We start from the raw sequence: 25,146 nt of genomic DNA, 5'->3' as shown, positions 1-25,146 counted from the left end.
CACATTCACAGCCACAACCTCTGTGGAACACACAAAAATAAACAAAAATATATAGATTTTGTGCAGTTTTTGTTTGAATACTGTACCTGTTGTGTAGAAGCCAAACAAACCATAGTTCAAGTTCGTTTATTTAGTAGGCTCAGGCGTATTTAACGCTTGACGGAGCCACAGTTTGATATATACAATCGATATCATCTTTTTATTAAACTAATAGGAGATGGATATAATCCAACGTAGTCATGGTAACTCGAGGTTCGATTTACAAAGTTTTTGGATGGGCTGAGCTTAGAATTCGGGATCAGGGACTTTTGGCTGCTCATCCAGGAATTTGGCGTCAGGGGCGATGTGGTATGTCGTCCTGCTCGAAGATTGGATCGACTGATAGCATCTTCCGGATGGCCAGAACTACGGAGCTCTGCGGAACAGAAAGGAAGATGCAACACAAAGAAAAACGTTGGAGAAAACACCAAAAGTATTAGATTTTGATATCAGAAGTTCACAGGAAACTATAAACGGTCTGTATATATCGACCACATCAAAATCCCCCAAAACACGTCGATTTTACCTATAGGCTTGTTTACCTCGGGCCACAAGGCTATCAAAAAGTTTTCTGGAGGCGTAATTTTCCGAGCAGAACCAAACTGCGTGATCGATGTCATTATAACCGGCTCTGCACCTACATAAGTTGCTATCGACAATATTGATTGGATATAAGCCTCGAAACGAATGAAACCTCGACTCAATTCCCACTTCTGAACCACGCTCGCCCAGAAATGTATGTCCAATTCCTTTACCACTTTGAAAAAAAATTGTATATCATCCGCTAGTCCATCTTCTCATTGCCGCAGATTGACCAGTGGGCTCCAAACAACGGTAATCATGAAAGATCTTCTGACAAAATCACGCTCTCTTAAGCACGCATCTTACTTAACTGGTTTCATCGACTGAAGCGCCTCGATAGAACTAATAGGAAGCGCCGTTTGGCCGAAACTCATTCGGATGAAAGCAATGAGACCGAACGGCAGTAGACCAAAGGTCATTTAGCCGAACGAATTATACGGCCAAATAGGCCATTTGAAAGGTACCCCTTAGAACTTTTGCACCCATTGAGGAACCTCCTCAAAATAAAACATATGAAAAGCGGACATGAAACTTTCCCCCTTGAAAAAAGGCTTTCGAGCCTCTTGAAAGGAGGCTTCCGAGCCTCTTGAAAGGAGGCTTCGGAGCCTCTTGAAAGGAGGCTTCCGAGCCTCTTGGAAGGAGGCTTCCGAGCCTCTTGAAAGGAGGCTCTGAGCTCTTGAAAGGAGGCTTCTGAGCCTCTTGAAAGGAGGCTTCTGAGCTCTTGAAAGGAGGCTTGAGCCTCTTGAAAGGAGGCTTCTGAGCCTCTTGAAAGGAGGCCTGAGCCTTGAAAGGAGGCTCTGAGCCTCTTGAAAGGAGGCTTCTGAGCCTTCTTGAAAGGAGGCTTCTGAGCCTCTTGAAAGGAGGCTTCTGAGCCTCTTGAAAGGAGGCTCTGAGCCTCTTGAAAGGAGGCTCTGAGCCTCTTGAAAGGAGGCTTCTGAGCCTCTTGAAAGGAGACTCTGAGCCTCTTGAAAGGAGGCTCTGAGCCTCTTGAAAGGAGGCTTCTGAGCCTCTTTGAAAGGAGGCTTCCTAGCCTCTTGAAAGGAGGCCTGAGCTCTTGAAAGGAGGCTCTGAGCCTCTTGAAAGGAGGCTTCCTGAGCTCTTGAAAGGAGGCTCTGAGCCTCTTGAAAGGAGGCTTGAGCCTCTTGAAAGGAGGCTTCCTGAGCTCTTGAAAGGAGGCTCTGAGCTCTTTGAAAGGAGGCCTGAGCCTCTTGAAAGGAGGCTCTGAGCCTCTTGAAAGGAGGCCTGAGCCTCTTGAAAGGAGGCCTGAGCCTCTTGAAAGGAAGCCTGAGCCTCTTGAAAGGAGGCTTCTGAGCCTCTTGAAAGGAGGCTTTCGAGCCTCTTGAAAGGAGGCTGAGCCTCTTGAAAGGAGGCTTCTGAGCCTCTTGAAAGGAGGCTCTGAGCCTCTTGAAAGGAGGCTCTGAGCCTCTTGAAAGGAGGCTTCTGAGCCTCTGAAAGGAGGCCTGAGCCTCTTGAAAGGAGGCTCTGAGCATCTTGAAAGGAGGCTCTGAGCCTCTTGAAAGGAGGCTCTGAGCTCTTGAAAGGAGGCTTCTGAGCTCTTGAAAGGAGGCTTCTGAGCCTCTTGAAAGGAGGCTTCCTGAGCCTCTTGAAAGGAGGCTCTGAGCCTCTTGGAAGGAGGCTCTGAGCCTCTTGAAAGGAGGCTTCTGAGCTCTCTTGAAAGGAGGCTTCTGAGCCTCTTGAAAGGAGGCTCTGAGCCTCTTGAAAGGAGGCCTGAGCCTCTTGAAAGGAGGCTTCCTGTGCCTCTTGAATGGAGGCTTCTGAGCCTCTTGAAAGGAGGCTTCCTGAGCCTCTTGAAAGGAGGCTTCTGAGCCTTCTTGAAAGGAGGCTCTGAGCCTCTTGAAAGGAGGCTCTGAGCCTCTTGAAAGGAGGCTCTGAGCCTCTTGAAAGGAGGCTTGAGCCTCTTGAAAGGAGGCTTCTGAGCCTCTTGAAAGGAGGCTTCTGAGCCTCTTGAAAGGAGGCTTCTGAGCCTCTTGAAAGGAGGCTTGAGCCTCTTGAAAGGAGGCTTCCAAGCCTCTTGAAAGGAGGCTTCCAAGCTCTCTTTGAAAGGAGGCTTCTGAGCTCTTGAAAGGAGGCCTGAGCTCTTGAAAGGAGGCTCTGAGCTCTTGAAAGGAGGCTTCCTGAGCCTCTTGAAAGGAGGCTCTGAGCCTCTTGAAAGGAGGCCTGAGCCTCTTGAAAGGAGGCTTCTGAGCCTCTTGAAAGGAGGCTTCTGAGCCTCTTGAAAGGAGGCTTCTGAGCTCTCTTGAAAGGAGGCTCTGAGCCTTCTGAAAGGAGGCTCTGAGCTCTTGAAAGGAGGCTTCTGAGCCTCTTGAAAGGAGGCTCTGAGCTCTTGAAAGGAGGCCTGAGCCTCTTGAAAGGAGGCTTCTGAGCCTCTTGAAAGGAGGCTCTGAGCCTCTTGAAAGGAGGCTCTGAGCCTCTTGAAAGGAGGCTTCCTGAGCCTCTTGAAAGGAGGCTTCTGAGCCTCTTGAAAGGAGGCTTCTGAGCTCTTGAAAGGAGGCTTCTGAGCTTTCTGAAAGGAGGCTCTGAGCCTCTTGAAAGGAGGCTTGGAGCTCTTGAAAGGAGGCTCTGAGCCTCTTGAAAGGAGGCTCTGAGCCTCTTGAAAGGAGGCCTGGAGCCTCTTGAAAGGAGGGTTCCAAGCCTCTTGAAAGGAGGCTTCTGAGCTCTTGAAAGGAGGCTTCTGAGCCTTCTTGAAAGGAGGCTTCCTGAGCTCTCTTGAAAGGAGGCTCTGAGCCTCTTGAAAGGAGGCTTCTGAGCCTCTTGAAAGGAGGCTTCTGAGCCTCTTGAAAGGGAGGCTCTGAGCTCTTGAAAGGAGGCTTCCGAGCCTCTTGAAAGGAGGCTTCCGAGCCTTTTGAAAGGAGGCTTCCGAGCCTCTTGAAAGGAGGCTTCCGAGCCTCTTGAAAGGAGGCTTCCGAGCCTCTTGAAAGGAGGCTTCCGAGCCTCATGAAAGGAGGCTTGCGTGCCTCTTGAAAGAAAGCTGTCGAGCCTCTTGAAGAAGGCTTCCGAGCCTCTTGAAAGAAAGCTTCCGAGGTGGGCAGGATTCAGATGTCTTTGCTTTACTAATAGCCATGTACATGATGCACAATATGAAGATTGAGAATAAAAATGACTTTAACAATAAGTTCTGAATGAAACATTAATACATTCACCATTACGCATTTTTGTTCGAGGTATACCCTGGGAACAGCGGAGGTACCCTCAGGGGTACATGTACCGTAGGTTAAGAACCGCTGATTTAACCGAATAGGTCATTCGGCCGAATAAGTCGTTCGGCTGAATAAGTTTTTTTCTCTTCTCACTTCTCACTTCCCAATTATTTTTTTAGTTCTCACTTCTTACTGCGAAAAGTGAGAAATGAGAAGTGAGAATAATGGATGAGAAGTGAGAATAATGGATGAGAAGCGAGGCATCTCCGTTCGTACTTCGCACTCCTCACTTTTTGTGAGAAGTAAGGAGCGAGCATTGAGAAGTGAAATGTATCACTTCTCACTCATCATTTATCACTCCTTATTTCTATCTTCTTATTTCTTACCTCTCACTTTTCAGTGAGAAATAAGTCATGAGAAGTGAGACGTCTCACTTCCCACTTTTTATTTCTCACTTCTCACTGTGAAAAGTGAGTAGTACGAAGTCAGTAGTAAGACATCACACTTTTCACTTTGCACTAGTCACTTTTCCAGTGAGAGAAGAGATAAGTAACAAATGAGGAGTGAGATGTAAGAAATGATTTGTCTCACTCCTTACTTCTCACTCCTCATTCTTTTATTTTCACTGTTTAAAATAAGAAGTGCGAAATTGGAAGTGAAAGGCCTCACTCTCGCTCCTTATTTCTTAGTTTCCACTTTCGGTTGTCAAACGATCATTAAGGCCCAGCAACGTTTTCGACCAAATAACCTATTTGGCCAAATGATTTGTTCAGCCACACGACATTTTTGACCAAAATGTCTCTTTCAGCTAAACGACGGTTTCGGCCGAATATAATTTTCGGTCAAATGACTTATTCGGCCAAATTACTAATCAGCCAAACGAATTATTGGGCCAAATTACCTTTTCAGCCAAATTATCCATTGGGCCAAATGTTCTGTTCAGGCAAATGACCTTTTCGGCCAATTTACCATTCGACAAAATGACCCTTTCGGCCTAAAGGCCTGTTCGGCCAAACAACTTTCGGCCTTGTAGCCAACGGTCAAAAGTCATTCGGTCGAATAGTTTTCGGCTAGAGCTAAGACTATCCGAGAAAATGAAATAATGGTCCATGGACCGATCAGAAATAATCTCCAAACCGAATTTTGAACACGGTTCCTGAATTTTTTGGAAGGTTGTCAAATGTACATTGAAAACACCGAAGCCAGCGGATTCGTTAATGCAAAAACCATAAGGAACAAAAGGTCGAAAGAACGAAAGATCGAAAGACAAGAGGTCGAAGGGACAAATGTTCGAAAAGAACAAAACGTCGAAAAGACGAAGGATCGAAAGGACAAAACGTCGAACGGGACAAAAGGTCGAAAGAGACAAATGGTCCAAAACAACAACGTTAGTCCTTTTCAACTATTTATTCGTTTCGACCTTTTGTCCCTTTCGAACTTTTGTCGCTTTCGACTTTTTGACCTATCCGATCTTTTGTCATTTCGACTTCTGTCCCTTTCAACATTTTGTCTTTTCGTCCATTTGTCCTTTCGACATTTTATCCTTTCGACGGTTTGTCTTTCGACCTTTTGTCATAGACTCGTTGCATCTGTTGTTGCAATTGGCATGTTCGTATTTTTCAGAAAAATGGGAGGTAATATCCATTTGTCAAAGATGATCTGGTTATCCTTGAATGGCATGTTTCAAGGACAGATCGTATTGAATTAAGGAATTGTTGTTGGTGAAGTGAACTCGAGGTGGATTACAACACAGAAGACAAATATCTGAAGAAATGTTGTAGAGATAAACTCTCAGGAATCCTGAGAGTCGAATCAGTTCAAGCATTTTATCGAAGTATTCTAAGGCAAGTGTGTTTCTTGTTCCACATTTGGTTAGAATTTTTAGTGAGAGGTCCCAGTAACGGTACTTTAAAGGATTGACTCCAGCAAGCACCTCAAGGCTCATGTTATGCGTTGCCAACCGCTAAGCACAATAAACAAACAACGATACTGAATTCGTTTAAATTTGATTAAGTGACAAGCAGCTGCTGAGAGGAAGGAAAATGAGCTGTACTCTAAAACAGACATTAGGCATAAGTACGTATTTATAAGTATACTGCTATTCTTTTTTTAATTTTGGAGAAAATATGTAAAGATAATTTTATGGACCCGCCAATCAGCATATGATTCTTATATGTCATGAAAATTCTGTCATATTTTGTCAGGACACTTGTTCCCGATTTACGAGATGTCTGAAAATTTCAACAGTGCGTCCCCAGGCGCATCTTCATACACATTTTCCTCGAAACGAACGAATATTCTCGCGTTTGTCACCGTCAAAGTGTGGTCGAAGGACAAGTTAGTTCAATTCGAATTAGTTTGCGTCGATTGTTCGGTCCTCTTCTCTATCGTCCCAAATTCGTAGAATAATATTGTCTTGACCGACGATATTTCCCAGTGCCTTCCCCCGGGAACAGCCTCACCAAAAACGCACAAATCCGTAGGCCCGTAAGTCAATCGTCGTTCTGCTGCAGCAGTAGCGCGCGAGGGACCCGCTTCCATTCGCCCAATCAATTGATTAGCACTTATTGGACATGACGTCGTCGGTCGGCACCGGGAGCAAGCTTTCCCATAAAATCGTGCGTTGAAATCTTTTTCTGTCACAACAACTCGCTACCGCGCGCTGCACACAGTAGGCTTCGGCCGTTCGCGCGCGCGATTTGTTCTTCGTCTGCTGCGGTGTGTGTCACTTGGTCTCGCTTTTTCGTTTGTTCGTCGTCTCGTTTGTTCGCTCGCAGAGTCCAAATCATCGCGGCCCAAGCAGCACATTTCGATGGAGGAGTTTCGGTGGAGCAGTTCAGCAGCAGCGTGTAAAAAATATTATCCTCGCGCGTGCCCCTTCTCATCTCGCCGGTGGTTGTGTGGGGGAGCATGGTCTATGTACCATCTGCACCGAAGCGGCACACGTGTATGTGTGCTGCTTAGTGTCTCACGATGATGTGGACGGCGAGGAGGGAAAGCTTATGTAGAGAGTGGGGTGGCTTTGGCTTCGAAATGAATGGAAAAAGAACTGCAACTCGCTCCGTCACAAGTGCGAGAAAAATGATGACGATGACGACGATGACTGTGGGATGCTGCGATGTTGGTACATGCACAGCATCTCGACTGTGCGGTTTGCTTTTGTATGTTGTTCCAATCTCTTATCAGTGGCAGATTTAGAGCAGTGTGGAAAAATGTCGTGAGATAGGTTAGGACGATTCAGGCTCCTGAAATGATATTTATTAAGAAGATTATTCATTGGAGTTATATTTTAAAAAGAATTCCAGCCAACATTGCATGGGGTTTTTTTTTTCGAAATATGCATCTCGATTAGAAACTAGCTACTCGTTGAACTGTAATACAAAAGTGAGGCCAAGTTTTAGCAAGACCATTTTCGATTTGTCCAAACGAATTGGCAAGTTATTGTTGCCTTCAAATGCATAAATGTCGTTCTGTTCTATGTCTTATATCTTCACTAATGTCCAAATGCAGAAGAGATATTCACATCAGTAGTAAAATATCGTTAGAAAAGCTCGCTGACATGCCAAGTGATTTCGGTCTCGCAATCTGTGTATGCGTGTGTCAAAAGCGCGCGCTTTTTCTGAAGAAAAATCTGCTCACGCTCGCTCCATCTCTCGAGTGGTGGAGGTGATTTCCATTCCGGTATGTGATGGAGATGGATGTTGCTTCCAACCACCCACTCGCACAACACGCGCACATCTACACCGCACTGTTACACTCGCTCGGCTCGGCACCACGTGAAAGAAAACAAAACAAAAGCAATCCAACAGCTGGCTGGCCGGTTTTATGAACCTCAGCATGGAACAAATGCTGATGGTGAACGTGGATGATTTTCCCGGTTTCGTGCTTCAGGTTTTAGATGTGTGCTGGTTCACATCGACATTCGTCGTCGGTGACACAAAAACGAGCGTTCGATTTTTTCCCATGGCAATATCGATGAGTGGATTGCGGATTTGAGTTTAAGAAAACAGTGTGTAGTGGGTGCATGATTTCCAACGGTTTGAAAGGCATGTTTCTGCAAAGTTATCTGTATGCAGGACCTTCAGAATAATATGAAATACATGAAGTAACGAATCAAATCCTCCTTTCCGTGGAAGAAGCTAAAAATGTTTAATGTTAATCCTCTCGAATGCTCAGTCAATTCAAATTTACGACATTTATGCTCAATGCCATCATGCATGAAATAACCCACATTTTACTTATTTCTTGTACCCTTCTTTAAGATCGATGTAGCTAGTTTTGGAATTGATGTCTTGCAAAAGAGTTAGAAAGCTACCTTTAGTTTAAAATTCAAACAAAATTTGGTCACTATTCAGAATTAAGAGCATCTACATTCGTCTGCCTTGAATGTCAAAACTATCGCTTTGTACGGTATGAAATGTTCTTGATATTTCCTTAGCAATATTTGATCATCATTGAAAAGTCATCATTTGAAAAGTTGAGATACATGCTGGTAAAGGACTTTCAAATAGTTGTCTTTTGCACTACAAATTATGTTGGGATTTGTGCAAGTATTGTTTCAAGAAATGATTGCTTTCGGAAGGTGTCCGGCGAAAAGCTGTGCGCCACCACGCCGCGCCGTCGACAATTTTTAAGCGCCTTCGCCACCACCAGCATTTTTAACCGGTACGCCGCTGCAATTTTTTGACCACGCCGCCGGTGAGTTTTAGGCGCACCGCACAGTGCTTTGTCCCTTGGACAAAAATGGAAAAATCGACTCTCGTATTTAGTCGAATCAAGTAGACCATGATAGTAACATATGTTTCAATTATGATGTGTGCGCATTAGTATCTTTGTGAGGTTACTGGGACGATCAAAACAATTCGTGTTTGTGACCATTTCCATCGCTGAAAGTGGATGATTTATCACATGCTAGTGAAAAGCATCTTTTGCATTGCCTAAGTTTTCAAACGGTACCTTTCACTGAAAAAATCGATATGGAAAACGTAAAATCAAGTAAGTAAGATCCAATTTAAAGTGTATCAGTTGGACATATTTCGATCATTGTGATGAGTAAAGCTTCCAAGTCATGGGTGTGAAGTTAAATAGGAAGAAATAATCCACAACTTCAAACAGCTTTTTAAAAAAAGTACATCAAAACACATCTCTGAAAATCGCACCAGAGCTCACTTATAGTATTCATAAGAGCATGGAAGTGAATTTTACTCTATTAATAGCTGTTAACGATTTTCTAGGTGCTCAATAACATAAGATATATACAAACAATAGTTTTTCATTGATCCGTCCCAACTAAAAGCTCATGTGTTGAAGTTTCTGTCGGATTCATATAACCCAGATAATTTTTTTAAAAAATTTGAAAAAGAACTAAAGCAGTTTTGCAAATTCGTTTGTTTGAGAATTGATAAAAAATGGTCACAGAACTTTCGATCATCCGAGAAATTTGAGAAGCAAAACTCTCGCTGATTGTCTTTGTTGGTAAATCTTCCACGCAATCCAAATACAAATATTGAAAGAATTGCCGAGTCTTCATTCAACATCGCGAAGGGAAGACCTCAGAAACCGTTTCTGGAATGTTCAAATAAAGCAAAGAAGCAACGTGTTGAAGACCTCATAAATAATAATGAACCTGAGGACCAATATATCAAGTAGCGCATGCGCAAATCAGGAATAGGTTATGATAGCGGCACAAGCACTGGCGTTGTATATTGACTTTGATTTATCCGAGAGAAAGTACAATCTGCTTCGAAGTACTTTAAACGAGGTACATGCAAATCTGCTTCCTAGGCTTTACGCGTTGAAACGTCAGCTGAGGTTGATTCGCAAGATCTAATGAATTGTACCTCGCTAAGCATTATGCAACAACTTTCGGTAGAGAGCTCAAGGACGGTAAAACTTGTATGCAAATGGGATTTTGATAGAAGCTCAGGACATAGCACCTACATACAAAAATTGTCGAAGGCTGAGAGCTCATATGAGAGCCTGCTTGTCGTGGCTCTAGTTCCATTAAAAATTATCGACATTAAAAACAACACTATCCTCTGGTCAAATCCGCGGCCATGTCAGACATCCTTCATTTTCTGGCCATCCGGAAGATGCTCCCAGTCGAATCATTCCTCGAACACGACGACACGCCACATCGTCCCTGACGCCAAATGACCGGATAAGCAGCTGAAATTCCTTGATTATGATGATTCCATGATTCCCGTATCCTAATCCCCGCCCATCCTTAAACATTGTAAACTTAACTTCGAGTCACCACGAATACGCTGGCTTCTACCCCTCTGTTACTAACTTTATAAGATGATATTGATTGTACGTATCAATAACCATGGCTCCGTAAAGTGTTATACACGCCTGAGCCTACAAAATAAACGAACTTGAAAAAAAAAATAACAAATTCCAATGATTTCTGATACCGTCGTTAAAAAAACAATTCCTCAAATCATTTCTAAGGATATCCTGATTCTATAGTATAAAACATTAGAGCTGGCGTTTACGTCACTTATGAGATGATCAATTGGAAATTGGTCAATTGTTGTAATAGAAACTGTTATCATACCTCATATTTTCCGTGAAAAGATCCTTATTCTTTGAGGCATATCGTAAAATCTGGCGTTTACGGCATTTATGCAATTATCTATTCAATATAGGTCAATTCCGCAAATATTAGTTTTTATCATAAGTGATAATTTTCCCAAATGGATCTCGATTATACGAAGCATATTATATGTTATGAAATTTGGCATTTACGCCACTTATGCCTCTATCAATTTAACATAGGTCAGTAACACAACTATGTAGTAGAAAAACTAGTTTACAACCATTTTCCCAAAGACACCATTGAGTTAGAACGTGTAGAATGTAAGTTATGATTTTTGTCCCGTAGCTCCATACGTTCGAAGCACTGTGCGCCGCACTAAGGAGTAACTAGACCAAAATCCTGGCCATAATTATATTTCGGCGTTTTCTGGTAGGTTTTGCATTTATGATGCAACAACAGAGTAACAAACGATTTTCGAACATTTTAAGATGCAAATTCACCTACCAGTGATAAATTACCTCTCTTGATATGTTCAAAATTAAATTATAATCTGATACAGAGGCGACAGCTCCATGATAGTTCATTTTTTACTCACTTTTGTCCTTAATTCGCGTGGGAAACGTGAAAAATGAAAAATCTCGCCTATTACAGAAAGGTAAACATTAATCGATTTAAAACAAAACATTAGATTTTCCGCTCCCATTTCACAAGTTTATTATATTTTTAGCAGCGAAAGCTACCCAGAACGTACGTACAATCAATACTGATTACTCACGCATAACATCAGTTGCATCTGAAACTTTGAAATTGATTAAACAAAAGTCTGATATTGTTTTTGCCCTTATGGGTCGTTCATAAACTTTTTGCTTAAATCATCTTCATCTTACAAAAACATAGGATCGATTATTTTTGGAGAGGAAATGTTTCTTTCTATTTCCTGTTTTGGTCCTATATACAATGTTGCCTCAAGTGGTTACTTCTCTTGAGACCAAGTAGACTGCTTATTCGAATTGTTTCTATTTAGCTTGAAATGGCACTTGCCCATTTTATCCCCTACCCCATATTATATCTTTGCTCCAACTTGTCTACATAATATCAACTATGATGTATTTAAGTTATATCGATATTTACATATCTGTTGTCAATGCAATCGCCAAATTCAATACAATTGATATTTTGATTTTTCATAAGATTGGTTAGTGGGAATGAGATGAAAGATAATGAAGCATGCGCCATGCTTTGTAGAGATTTAAATGAGCAGCAGATGCCCCAAACTAACATTATAATTTGAGCGTTAGGTTACAAAATTGTATTAAAAAGTTTTTTTTTTAAATCGGCTCCGTAACGCCCTACAGCATTTGAGCCTACCAAATGAACGAATAAATAACAAATAACAGAGTATGTTACTATTGTATTCAATCATGTCTATGTGTCATATGCCTCGAAAACCAGAAAAAGTTATCTGCCAAATTTTTTTGCCTATATACTGTTGAAAACAATGGCGGAAAATATGAAAACAACATATTTTGAAGTTACTCGCAAAATTCGTTTGCGGACGAGTGCGGATGATCTTTAACCCGCAATAGAAAGATGAAAGCCTATATTTTCCATGTGTGTACAATCTCGTAGCGGAATACGAGGGAGTACTTCTACTTTTTGATTAATGAAGTTTGTTAAAAAATGTCAAAAACTCCATGTTATTTATGTTTATGAAAAAATATCCTAATGTTAAATATAATTCATTTCAACTCATTGAGGTCCTAGGCCAGTCTATAAATGATGCTTTGTGTACTATAAACCTAACATTATATGTGTTGTTTAGATTTGTCAGCAATGGTAGCTGATCTTTGTCTTACGGCACGCTAAAAACCATCAAATTAACATGATTTTTGATAGGTTCTTATTAATACTAATAAGAAACAAACGTAAAAATTTCAATGACACATAATGGCGATAATATTGAAGAATATTCTAAAAATGTAATACCATCCAAAAGTTTGAAAAACGAGAAAGGGTTTTTGGCCAGCCATTTGTTCTAGCTACTCCACCGTGCGCCGTTGAAATAATTTTAGAGGGTGGCGTTGAAATAATTAACATTGGGGTGGCTTTTAGGATTAATTAATAGGAAAGAAGAAAAATTCCGTTCAAACCCGAATACATTTGAAAAATGTCGGCTGCCTGCTGAAAAAAATATGTAGTAAATACACACACCCAACCGGCGGTTGTTAGATTTTCTAACAATTATGTATAAGAATCTACCAAAACCTGTATAAGAACTGGGCATATGCGAAATTGTTAGAATGTAAGCTCTCAAACAAATATTGTTAGAAAAGCTAACAATATTGTTAGATTCTTATACAATACTTGTATAAGAATCTAACAATTTCGCATATTTATGCCCAGTTCTTATACAGGTTTTGGTAGATTCTTATACAGAATTGTTAGAAAATCTAACATCCGCCGGTTGGGTGTAGTCTTTTTTCGCTCCAAATTCAAGAAATTAATGTCTTCCAATCCAGAACTTTTTAGGCGTTTTTGGAAATCCAGGTGGCTCATACGCTTTTAGTGAGCAAACACAGCCATTTGCATTTCTCTACCATTATTCCCCTTGCATATTGATAAAAGTATAAGTATGACAGGTTCTGGAGTTGCGGATTATACTCACGATTTTTCAAACGTTCAAGAAAATCAAAATTAGGTTAATCTCTATGCTTTGAAGTAAAAATAAGATTTTGATTGATGGCTTAGATACAGGAAAAGCTAGTAAAAAAGTGTCAATCAATCCTTTATTTTTTTTTCAATGCAATCTTATTTATTGAAGTTACTGTTCGTCTTCCTCCAAGGATTTTAGGGAAACTGGTTTTCCGATCATTCTGAGTTCTTCCATCTCCAGGAATTCTTGGAAATTCTTCCACCAGAAAATCTAAAGAATTTCAGCCTACCTTCCCTCATCACAGGTTTTCCTTTTATTCGACCTCTCAGAAAATCTTCAGATATTCTGGAGAAATGCTTTTCACAAATTCTATGCAGTCGTTCTTCAAGAATTATGGAATATTCTTTCTTAAAGATTTTAGGAGAATTTCTTCTTCAGAGAAATTCTTGCTTCAAGAATTCCTTCTATAGAAATTCAATGAAAAACTTATGCATAATATTTTTATAATTATATTCAGTCGATGCTCCAACTCTACAAAAGTTCAGGGCAATTCCTCTTCCACCAATTTCATAGCTACCCTCTCCCATGATAGGAATTCCTTCTTCTAACATCAGCTCAAATATTATCTTCTCTTTGTATTCTAGGGAATTTCTTCGACAGGTCTTCTGAAAAGTTTGTTCTACAACAATTTCTGTGAAAATCTTATCCAAGAATTCTGGAGGGGGGCTCCCTGATTTTAATTTCACTTGAAGAATTACTTATCTAGGATTACTTATCTTCCCTAGACCGGAATGCAGGCACCTTCAGCATGGTCTTGCTTTGAAGCCGTGTATCTTACCGCACGGCTAAGGGGGGGTCTTGTATGAGAGTAATTTCTTTTCAAAATTAGAGCGCATAACGTCCGGAGATGAAATATACTGAAGAAGGACCAACGCAGGTCGCATAGTACAAAATCAAACATAATCCATTTCCTGGTTAAGTTTTTGGTAATATAAGCCGCAAGTCATTAGATTGTCGGCAACAAGTCGAAATATTTACACAGAGTGTTATTTTCGTCAACCATTTCTACTCCGGATGACTTTCGGCTTATAGTTAGTTGGCGCTAAGGAGGCTATTTTAAAATAATTTTGTTGAGAAGCTGGTGATCTTCGATATGGTATATCGCAGCCACATTGGTAGCGAGTTGAATGAGTTTGTTTTTCCGCCTTATAGAAACTACTAAAGTGAAAGTGTAAAACTGATATGACTGCTGTCACATAAGTAGCAGAAATATGTATGTAGTAAGCAAACTTGGAAATAGAATTCTGTTCCGTGCTTTTTTAATCCATTTTTTTTGCGTGGTTGAAATTTCCAACCACTTAGGTGTAATAAGTTTCTTCAGTCTTGAAAGAGTCAAACAAGAATCACATTTATGCAAGTCCAGTATTGGATACATGAGTATCTGGGAAGCACAATTCAAAAGATTTTGCCATCATCTTGACCTAAGTAAAATATGTATTCGATTATTTTTGTGCGTGGTGTTTTGTTATATGAAATTCAATTGTAATGTATGCTGGTTTTATTGTATATGTTAAAATCGCCAGAACGTGCAATGGGAAACAAAATCAATATAAGAATATGTTTCTGTTGAGTAGCGTGATGAACCTTCTTTTCTGGTCCGAAATGTTCATTACTCGGGCGCATTTTACCCGAATTACTTGAGTTTCAGTACGTGGTTAAAGTTTGCAAATTTCAAGTAATGTTTGATTGTAATGCGGCCGAGTAATAAACGTTGCTGACGGGAACAGCGGGAGTTGCCCAAATAACCCTGTTTCCTATTTATCATAATGAATCTCTTTTATTAACATTAAATTTTAATTTATATAATAAAAAAAAAATATATAGGGTATCTGTTCCTATATCAATAACAATAAGCCAATGCGCATATGAAATGCATTTATTCCTCACCCAATAATCAAGTAATATCAGAATAATTATGCTCGGCTAACGTAATTTTTAATTGATAACAATTTGATAACTTCAAAAATGAAATTATTATCACATTATAGAAGTATTTAGCTAAAAAACATCATCCCCGCCATGTACCTATATCAATAACATTCAAAAACAGTTAATCCTATGCTTGTACCTATATCAATAATACTGCTTCCAACATAAAAATACGCACACTATTACTTGTGTGTATACGTAACGATATGAATGCAGTGATGCTGAATTCTTCAATGATACAAAACATAAGTTGAAACATAATTACAAAATTCCAGTTTTGTTGTAGTTTCCCAACTTATCCGTTCAATTTTATGTTTGTCATATCCTATCTTTCTGATATACCTTTGTTTTTTCAATCACAAGACTTGAATTTCACAATGAAATTACATTCAATCATTTTTGAAATAAAAATCTAGGTCGGCAACCCTTGCAGATGCTGCAGGCCATGTAAATAGTTTGGAATACGGACAAGAATAATTTCAGACGTTGTTCGAAATAAACCTATATCAAACTATAGGAAATCGCGTGATGTTTTGCAAATATGATTATATTTATAGTGAAAATGTGATGTGCTCTATGTGTTGTGAAGTGTATTTTGAAAGGATATATCTGTTTTAGCTTAAAATTGAGTGGAAAACAACGGCGTGAAATGAGATGAATCTGCTAGTAGCAATCGAGCAGTGCATCAAATCAACAGTTCAGAGGTAGGAAAATGAAAATAAATGTGTTTTATAATTTTGTTTTTAATAATTTGAGTCTTGTGAACTAAAACATTACTCAAACAGAATTTTAAATAATATTCCAAACATTGGAGAAGGTGGTCTATTCATTATTGTGTACATACGATGTGAGGAATTGTTATCAAATTGATTTTTTATTTGGTTTATCGACGGTTGAGATTAATATACGGGCTGTTATTAATATGGGAACAGATACCCTATTCGAAAATATTCGGAAAGAAACTACGAAAAGTTCCTGTTGAGTATTTTTCGAAATTTACACAGCAAAATTCTTCATAATTGGATTCAAACGTGAAGAATCGATATTCGATTTTCTTTCAGGAAACTATGAAGCTAATCATCCCAAACGCGTCAGATTTGTTTCCGACTCTGAAGTCGAGAGGAACAATGTTTAAATTCAAAAATTAATAGAAAATGCTTACTCGACATTTTTGGTCTTGTTTGACGTACAAGAATATGTACCAAACGCACAAGCAAAAACCCACACTTAATCTTTTGACAGTTAAAATGTGGATGTGATATTTTGGGCAAAACTATCAGCAAAAGGAGTTGCAATTCAAAACATGTCTTAAAATATTTCAAGCTCAAAAATATCTATTTTACGGACTTGGTCTATTCATTGAATTGAAATAAGATCGATTCAGGACGGCTAGTTTGGGTTGGCTAACGTTAAACGATACGAAAAGCAAAACAACAACATCGTCAACAGGCTTCGGAATCTAGACCTGATCGACGACGCAACCGCCAGAAGATTAAGGACATACAAGGCTGTATGTCCCAGGATCTATGGGCAACCGAAAGCTCATAAGCCATGTCTTCCACTGAGGCCAGTTGTTTCAAACATGACAGCCCCATCGTACCAGCTCTCCAAATTCGTGGGAAAAATCATTCAACAGTCACTGATAAGCGCATATAACATACGAGACTCCTACTCAATCTGCGAGTTTATCAACAACATAACATTACCTGAAAGCTATGTTTTGATTTCCCTCGATGTTAAAGCCCTTTTCACATCGATACCAAAATCGTTAGTCATGCACAACGTGATCATGAAATGGAACGAGATTCGATCCAATACTAACATCAATCTCGATCTATTTCTTGAGATAGTAGAATATTGTATAGATTCTAGCTATTTCCGGTATGATGGTCAGCACTATCACCAGATTTTCGGTACAGCAATGGGGAATCCACTCTCGCCGTCTATCGCGGACTGGGTCATGGAAACCCTTCTAGACACGGTAATTGAAAAATTAAACTTTCCGTTACCGTTCGTCAAGAAATATGTGGACGATCTGCTCACCGCAATCCCACTAAACCAGCTACAACACGTTTTGGAAACATTCAACAGTTATGACATCCACATCCAGTTCACCTATGAACTGGAAGTGGACAACTGTTTTACCATTCTTGGACATGCTATTAACACGTCATGAAAACCAGAAGGTCACAACACGATGGTACCAAAAAGCCCATTGCGAGTGGCAGGTTTTTGAATTACCGCTCGTTCCACCCCTAGGACAAAATTGAATACGGCAAGAAATCTCATTATCAGAGTGTATAAGCTATCAACAAACATAGACGACAATACCAAGCACAAAATAATAGATGAACAACTAAAATTGAATAACTATCCAAAATCACTACGCAACAGACTACAGAACCGAATGAATGAAAGAAATGATAGCTCAAATACCGGAACAGTTGATAACGGAGACCTGGAATATACTTACCGATCAATAGCACACATACCTCACCTGTCGAACCGAGTCGACAAGGAAATAAAACGGAACTACAAAAACATACGACTCGCAACATATAACTGCAGAACAGTAGGAGGGTTATTTACTAACGTGAAAGATCCTATCCCAGAGGAATAACAAACGGACGTCATCTATTCCATTCCATGCAACGATTGCCCTGCCTGTTACATAGGAATGACAAAAAAACAGATTAAAAACACGTATCAGCGGTCACGGGACTCATTATAACACTCTGGACAAACTACAGGAAAACGAAGTTAACTCATCGGATCCACGGATTATGCAGCTAAAAGAGAAAACTGCGCTCCTAGAACACAGCATCACCGAAAATCACCGCTTCAACCTGAAAAAAACGAAAATATTAGACAAAACAAACAAAACACATACATTGCCATATCTAGAAATGTGTCATATTGTTAATAATGAAAATTGCATCAACCATAGAACAGATACAGAAGGTTTGAATGCAATATATGCAGGTATACTACACAAAATAGGAAATATTCAGAAAACAAACATAAACATTGTAAACACACGGGAAATTATTGAAAACACGGATAGTACAAACACTAACAATATGACTAGACTGTCACTCACACACATTTAAACAGTCATCAGTTTCATAATCGAAAGTCGAGGTGTCGCGATTAAGCGTACAAATTAAACTTTAACCAAGGATAGAGAGCTTTTTGAAATAGCTATAAAAACTTAATACAGTGTCGTACGCAAAAATCGCTACGCATGAAGTGAGTATACTAGAAAAACATATTATAAAATACGGTTTAACCAAAATTTAAACAACGAATAACGATATTTCACGTATAGTAAAAGCGGACGCCATTAAAAACCACGACAGCTAAATGTAGGGCACTACACACACCAACAAAAATACATACTTCTGTGAGTAAGGAATAGTAGGGCAAAAGTGGGAAAATCTTTGTAAATCGGAAAAAATTGTTCACTTTCAAATACTTTTTTGTTTATTTTAGAACCCCTTGAAGAAGGTTAAATAAATTAACCGAAACGTCGGATGTAGGAGCAACAAAGTATTTGCTACTTATTAAGACTGCTATCGCCGAAAGAAATTCAATCTTCATAGCAAAGCTTCAGTCGTCAATTCCCAGATAATGTTAAAACAGAAAATGCTTCAGAATATCCGCTGGAGAGGAGAAGTTTTCAACGGAAATTCTCTGGATTTTTTAAATTATCCGCGGAAGATTGTTCAAAAAGTTTGATAGTACTTGGACCGCTGAACTTCAAAACGATGTCAAAGTCGATTATAGCTGAGCACTTCTATTGCATCTGACGTCAACTGGCAATCGCTTGACGTCTAGAATGCGTTGCAGTTATCGAATGGCATTCGATAACTGAAACGTAAACATGTTGCAGTTATCTAACGACTAGCATATTGTCCATAAGCAATTCTTGGGAAGTTCCATCCATCCACGGCCGAACTGGTGATTTGACCGAAAAAGTCGTTTTCTCTAACAGGTCGTTTGGCCGAGTAGGTCGTCAGCCCGAAAATGACGTATGACCGAAATGGTCGTTTGACCTAACGTCGTACGGCCAAATGTCAATCACTGAATGGATAATATGGTCAAAATGTCCACCGGTTGGTCAAATGACATTTAAGGTGAAATGTAATTTTTTTTGTCAAATAATCATTGAACGAAATTTTGTAACCTACTACACTGGCTTTCAAGCCAAAAGTCATCTAATCAAATTCCATGAGGCCAAATTGAACGTATATCCGAAACTGCTTTCACGTCGAAAATGAAAAATGTTGTTTGGCCGAAAGTGACAGCCAAGAACGACATTCAGACGAACCGGAAAAAAATGATATAGGGGAACTGTTCCGATTTCCATCTCACTGAACATCTTGCTCACTGGTGAAAAATTCACATTATTCAAAATCATGGATAATGGTAAAAACACGTTTCGTGGTTGTGATCCAGTTAAAAAATGATTTCTGGCGATTAATCGCGGAAAATAGGAATATTTAAAGTAATTTCCACATTTGTCGTTTATGCAAAGGGTCAGAGTTGGGCAGGTGTTTTAATCGGCAATGGATAGAAAAATTCATGCCATTTCATACAACCCTTTTTTAAAGAAATACTTTTCGATATTTTTTCTTCAAATAGAATTTCACTGAATGTTAAGAGCCACGCACATAGGATACGTTTGCGTTGCGTTTGACAGTTTTTTCCATGGGAAGTGTGTCAAATGCAACGCAAACGTATCCTATGTGCGGGGCTCTTTAGTATCAATACTAATAAAAAATACTTCCTAATGATTTAGGAGAAAAATGGATAAAGATTAGATTTTTAAATATTTTATGAATTACTTTTTGTCCATGAGCTTTTTACATTAAACAAGTGAATACTAGTATTTTCATATTCACTTTTTGTAAGTAATGTGATATTTGCAAAAGTGTCCTATATATCTGTGTGTTATTTAAACAAATAGCTCTTTTCTATTTTCTTCTTAGTCGATACGAATATGTCTTCTAAACTTTATCTTCCAAAAGGGCAATAATAATATTTCATCAGTTCTTGATTTTTTCTAACAAATGCGATGCGAATTTTAATTTTATTCATAGTACCATGTTATTCAATTATTAACCCCCCAACTAAAAGAAAATCATTAGGAGGAAATTTTTATTACGTATGATACTGGCATTCAGTAAAATTCAATTTGAAAAAAAAAAAAACGGAAAAGTATGTCTTTGGAAAGTGTATATATGTTTGTATCCATTGCCGATTAAAACACCTGCCCGACTCTGCCCCTTCGCATAAACGACATAAATTTGCCTTTTCCGCGATTAATCGCCAGAAATCATTTTTTGACTGGATCACAGCCATGAATCGTGCATTTTACCATTATCCATGATTTTGGATAATATTCAATGGTAAAAGTGTAGAAAAAGTACAATTACTGATCAAATATCATTTTTGGTCTTTCTTTTCAAAATAAGCAAATAAATCATCACAGTAGGCTCTGCAATTTTGAAATGTTTAGCAAAGTTCATCGAAATTGAGTGATAAGCAATTTATCTGAAGAAATTACACTTTTAAAACGCTGTTTGGCCAATTTGGCGTATGGCGTATATTGAAACTTCGCCGAAGACACCTATCGTCAATTTCATCATTTCAATGACTGAGGTGTTTATTCCATGTTTAAACCAGGGCTGCCCCAGTGTGCGGCGTCGTGCCAAAAACTGTCTGCGGTGGTGCACTCCTCTACATCCACTATTGTTCGGCCAAACGATATTTTTGATGATGATGATGATACTACCATCTATTGTAGCAAGGCACCTGCCGATAGCACTGGCCATATCTGACAAACGATTGGATCATGATTATATTATTGATAAGAAAATTATTTTGAGCTTTTTAGTGGAATGTTTTCACCTGTCCTGCGATCATTTTCTTCAAGTCGAGTCAAGTACGAGACACTGAAGACGGCCTTACCTTTGAGGTCGAAATACGTATCTGTCAAGATACAATTAAGTGGTGGAATTCAATGGGATTGTATAAACTCGTCTTATGACAGGTGATTATATTATTGTTTGTATTTCATCAAACTCCTGTATGAAGGGCCAAAAATGGGTGGGGTGGTTCCACAAGCAGAGACACTAATGCGTATCCACGGGGTGAATAGAGAATATAGCATAGCCCTTGTTTCCCAGATTGACCCAATAGATGGGGAGAAGAGCCCGCCCTTGATCCACGAAATGTTAACAATAGGAAGTTGGCAATCCCACGCTTCCTATCCAAATCGATTCAATTGGGTGCCCTGATGGTTTGTTTTGAATATATAGTCATAAAGTTTCAATATACGTTAATAATAAATATAATGGAATTTTCTCACCAAATTTAAAACCGTTTGACCAAGATCCTTTCTTCAATATCAGTTCGTTTTGTGATTAACTGTTGTCTTCAGAGATGGGAAAACCAATTGTCCTTCGAGGAATATCTTTGATAAAATCAGCATATAGGTTTTGCTTCAATTGAAATAGATTTCTTGAATCCTGAAAAGATGATGTGAGAAGACGGAAGGCAGTATAAACATAATAACATAAGTATGATGATTAAAACTAATATGCACCTCAAAATGCACCCTGATGTTTTTATCAATACTTGAGAAAAAAGATTTTAATTCGCAGATAATCAATAAAACTGTGGTGGACCGGTTTTATAACCAGAAAAGGACGATTCGCATTGAATGATTACTCTCTTGACCTTCAATGCCGTTTCAAAGATCATCAGAATAGAACTCTTACATATGAAATACTTTTGAAATACCCAGGAGATGTATTAATATTATGTATGTATTATTTAAATTTCTTATAATAGATTTTTATACAAAAATTCCTAATCTTCATTTTCCTCATTATACCCACCATTATATTCAAGATTTTTAAATTTCTGTTTTATTATTTAAAATATTATATTAAAAATAATAAATATTATAATATTATAAATATAGAAAATAATGTATTTTAAGTATTATTGTTCAAAACTACATTACGATTGGAAAGGCGTTCAAATTTCCAGAATTTCGACAAAAGTTGATATTTTGGTAACACTCAAATGTGCCGAAATGAATTTGTAATGGTTATACTATAGGCAAATATATTAACCGCAAATTATACACAGATAGAAAAATCCACTGAAATTTACGCTAAAAAGAATGCACATAAATGGAACGCCATTATTAGCGTAATTCCATACGGGATATAGCCTGAATGTATACAATATTCGACGTAAATCGTCAATATTGCATACAAGTTGTAAGCAATCTTGTTGGCAAGAGGACCATTTCAGCGTAGAATAGCGTAAATTTTTGCATGTCAAGTTTTACGCGCTGTTTATTTTTCATTATTTTTTTCTGTGTAGTTTCTCGATGAACGGATACAAAATTGAAACAGGGAGACAAACAACTTTAAAGTACATTGCTATTTATCAAGATAATTATGTAATGTAATTATGTATGTTCGATCACAATCTGTATGCAACTCATGCCTGAGGAGGTTGTTGGTTTGCGCTCACCGAGCATACCGACCAACCCACCTTCAGCCTTATCCAGTACCTTCTTGGCGTCATGCACAGGTACCTGGAATGAGGCAACCTGCGTTCCAGCATAACCTTTCCGCAACCGAATCGCGGTATCCTGGATTTCAACGCCACATTGAGAGCCGAAAATAGTGGCCGATACGGAAACGAGTGACGAAAATAAAATGACCTAAAAATGTTGGAATGCTCTGTTTCCGTTTCCAGAGTTTAAATAATGAAATAGTTTTCCAAAATTTATTTATATTAAAATTTTGAAAAACAATTCTATCGAAGTTCTACAAACCTGCAAACTTATATAGACCGAATTAACGCTCGTTTGGTGGCGTAATGACGGTTACCAAAGGTCGGTAATCCGTCGCTGATTCTACGATCTTGCCGTTCATCCTTTCCTTGCCATTTTTGCTCAGGATATGCTAGTGGATTCAGGAGCCGATTGTAATTTGATTACACCAGAAGTTTGGAATAAGTTGAAAACGCTGGCGTCAAGATTCATTCGTCCGTGAAGGGATGTGCTCGAAAACTCAAGGCATACGGAAACGAGAGATTGTTGGATGTAACAGGAACATTTGTTGCTGATATTTGCGTAGGTCGTAGAAGTGTTAAGGCTGAATTTTTCGTTGTGAATGGTGGACAACAATGTTTGTTGGGAGACGAGACATCGAAGCAGTTGGGTATATTGAAAGTTGGAGTAGACGTCAATCAGGTCACAAAGGTCATGAAACCATTTTCGAAAATATCTGGAATACAAGTACAAATTTTCACTGATCCCGAAGTCAAACCCGTTTTTCAACCGTTGAGGAGAATTCCAATACCGTTAGAAGCTGCTGTGAAAACAAAACTTGAACAGTTACTATCGAGAGACATTATAGAAGTCAAGACTGGACCAACGAGCTGGGTATCACCATTAGTAGTTGTGGGAAAAACGAATGGTGATGTTAGACTTTGTTTGGATTTGCGTCGAGTTAATGAAGCGGTATTAAGGGAACGCCATCCGATGCCTGTAGTAGATGAGTATTTGGCACGTTTAGGTCGAAAAATGATACGAAGTAAATTAGATATTAGAGAAGCATTTTTGCAAGTGGAGCTTGAAACGGAATCAAGAGATGTAACAACTTTCATGACAAGTCTTGGTCTGTTCAGATTCAAACGACTGCCATTTGGGTTGGTAACTGCTCCAGAAGCATTCCAACGTATTATGGATGAAATACTTACTTACTGGCTGTGAAGGCACCTATTGGTAAATCCTTGACCGATACAGAATCGCGCTACTGCCAAACGGAAAAAGAAGCGCTTGCTCTAGTCTGGGCTGTTGAAAGGTTTCAAGTATATTTATTGGGAAGGTCTTTCGATTTAATTACAGATTGCAAAGCACTGCAATTCCTGTTTACTCCTAGATCAAAACCATGTGCTAGAATAGAAAGATGGGTGCTGCGGTTACAAGCTTTTGAATATAATATTGTTCATATTTCTGGTGAAAACAACGTAGCTGATGCACTGTCTAGACTAGCGGTTCTAGATCCCAAGCCTTTTGATAGCAGCGAAGAAATGATAATCCGAGAAATAGTAGAAGCTGCAGCAAATTCAATTGCATTGAGTTGGGAAGAAATAAAAGCGGCATCTACTGCGGATGAAGAGATTCAAAATGTACTGAGAATGATAAGAATAAATGGATTTGAAGAACTGCCTTTAGCATACAAAGTCATTGCAAAGGAATTATGTCAAGTCGGAGAAGTTTTGCTCCGTACAGATCGATTGATAATCCCTCAGAAGCTTCGAAAAAGAGTACTGGAAATAGCTCATGATGGTCATCCTGGTAGCAGAATGATGAAGACCCATTTGCGTACGAATGTTTGGTGGCCAAAACTAGATCAAGATGTTGAAAAATTCGTGAAGGATTGCAGAGGTTGCTGTTTGGTGTCTGCCCCTGACGCACCTGAACCAATGGTAAGGAAAGAAATGCCGTCAGGTCCATGGGAAGATGTCGCGATAGATTTTCTTGGGCCGTTACCAGATGGTCAGTATTTATTTGTGGTAGTTGACTATTATAGTCGATATATTGAAGTGAAGGAAATGTCGACTATAACTGCCACAGATGTAATTGAAGAACTTTGCGTTTGCTTCGGTCGTTACGGAATTCCTATTTCAATTAGAGCAGACAATGGACCGCAACTGCGGGAAACGTGTAATGAGTTGAAAAGTTTTTGCATCGAGAATGGTATCGAATTGGTCAATACGATACCGTATTGGCCTCAACAAAACGGAGAAGTAGAGCGACAAAACAGAACGATATTGAAGAGGCTTCGGATCACACAGGAATTGGGTAAGAGCTGGAGGAAGGAGTTGAGTCATTATTTACTAGTGTATCATTCCACAAATCATCCCACAACTGGAAAATCACCGTCGGAATTGATGTTTGGAAGACGTATTCGAAGTAAATTACCACAAGTACCCATGTATCAGTTAAAAGATGAGGAAGTTAGAGATATGGATCGTTTGCAAAAAGAAAAAGGAAAAGCGTATAGTGACAGAAAACGAAAAGCTAATCACAGCAAGATTGATGTTGGAGATAAAGTATTGATGAAAAGGATGAAGAAACAAAATAATTT

At 39.0% G+C, this 25,146-nt stretch overlaps 1 protein-coding gene across 1 annotated transcript in view; it reads left to right on the top strand.

Annotated features, from left to right (window-relative positions):
• The first annotated feature begins 6,352 nt into the window (after positions 1-6,352).
• Positions 6,353-25,146, top strand: part of LOC134223129 (protein nubbin-like) — a 149,078-nt gene continuing 130,284 nt past the window's right edge. The window contains exons 1-2 of the mRNA XM_062702268.1: positions 6,353-6,397; positions 6,557-6,628. Of these exons, the coding sequence (XP_062558252.1) occupies positions 6,353-6,397; positions 6,557-6,628 (117 nt within the window). The remainder of the gene's footprint in view (positions 6,398-6,556; positions 6,629-25,146) is intronic.

This window comes from Armigeres subalbatus, chromosome 3, assembly GCF_024139115.2.
Source record: "Armigeres subalbatus isolate Guangzhou_Male chromosome 3, GZ_Asu_2, whole genome shotgun sequence".
NCBI classification, from domain to species: Eukaryota; Metazoa; Arthropoda; class Insecta; order Diptera; family Culicidae; genus Armigeres; species Armigeres subalbatus.
This window is presented reverse-complemented; position numbering and strand designations above follow the sequence as displayed.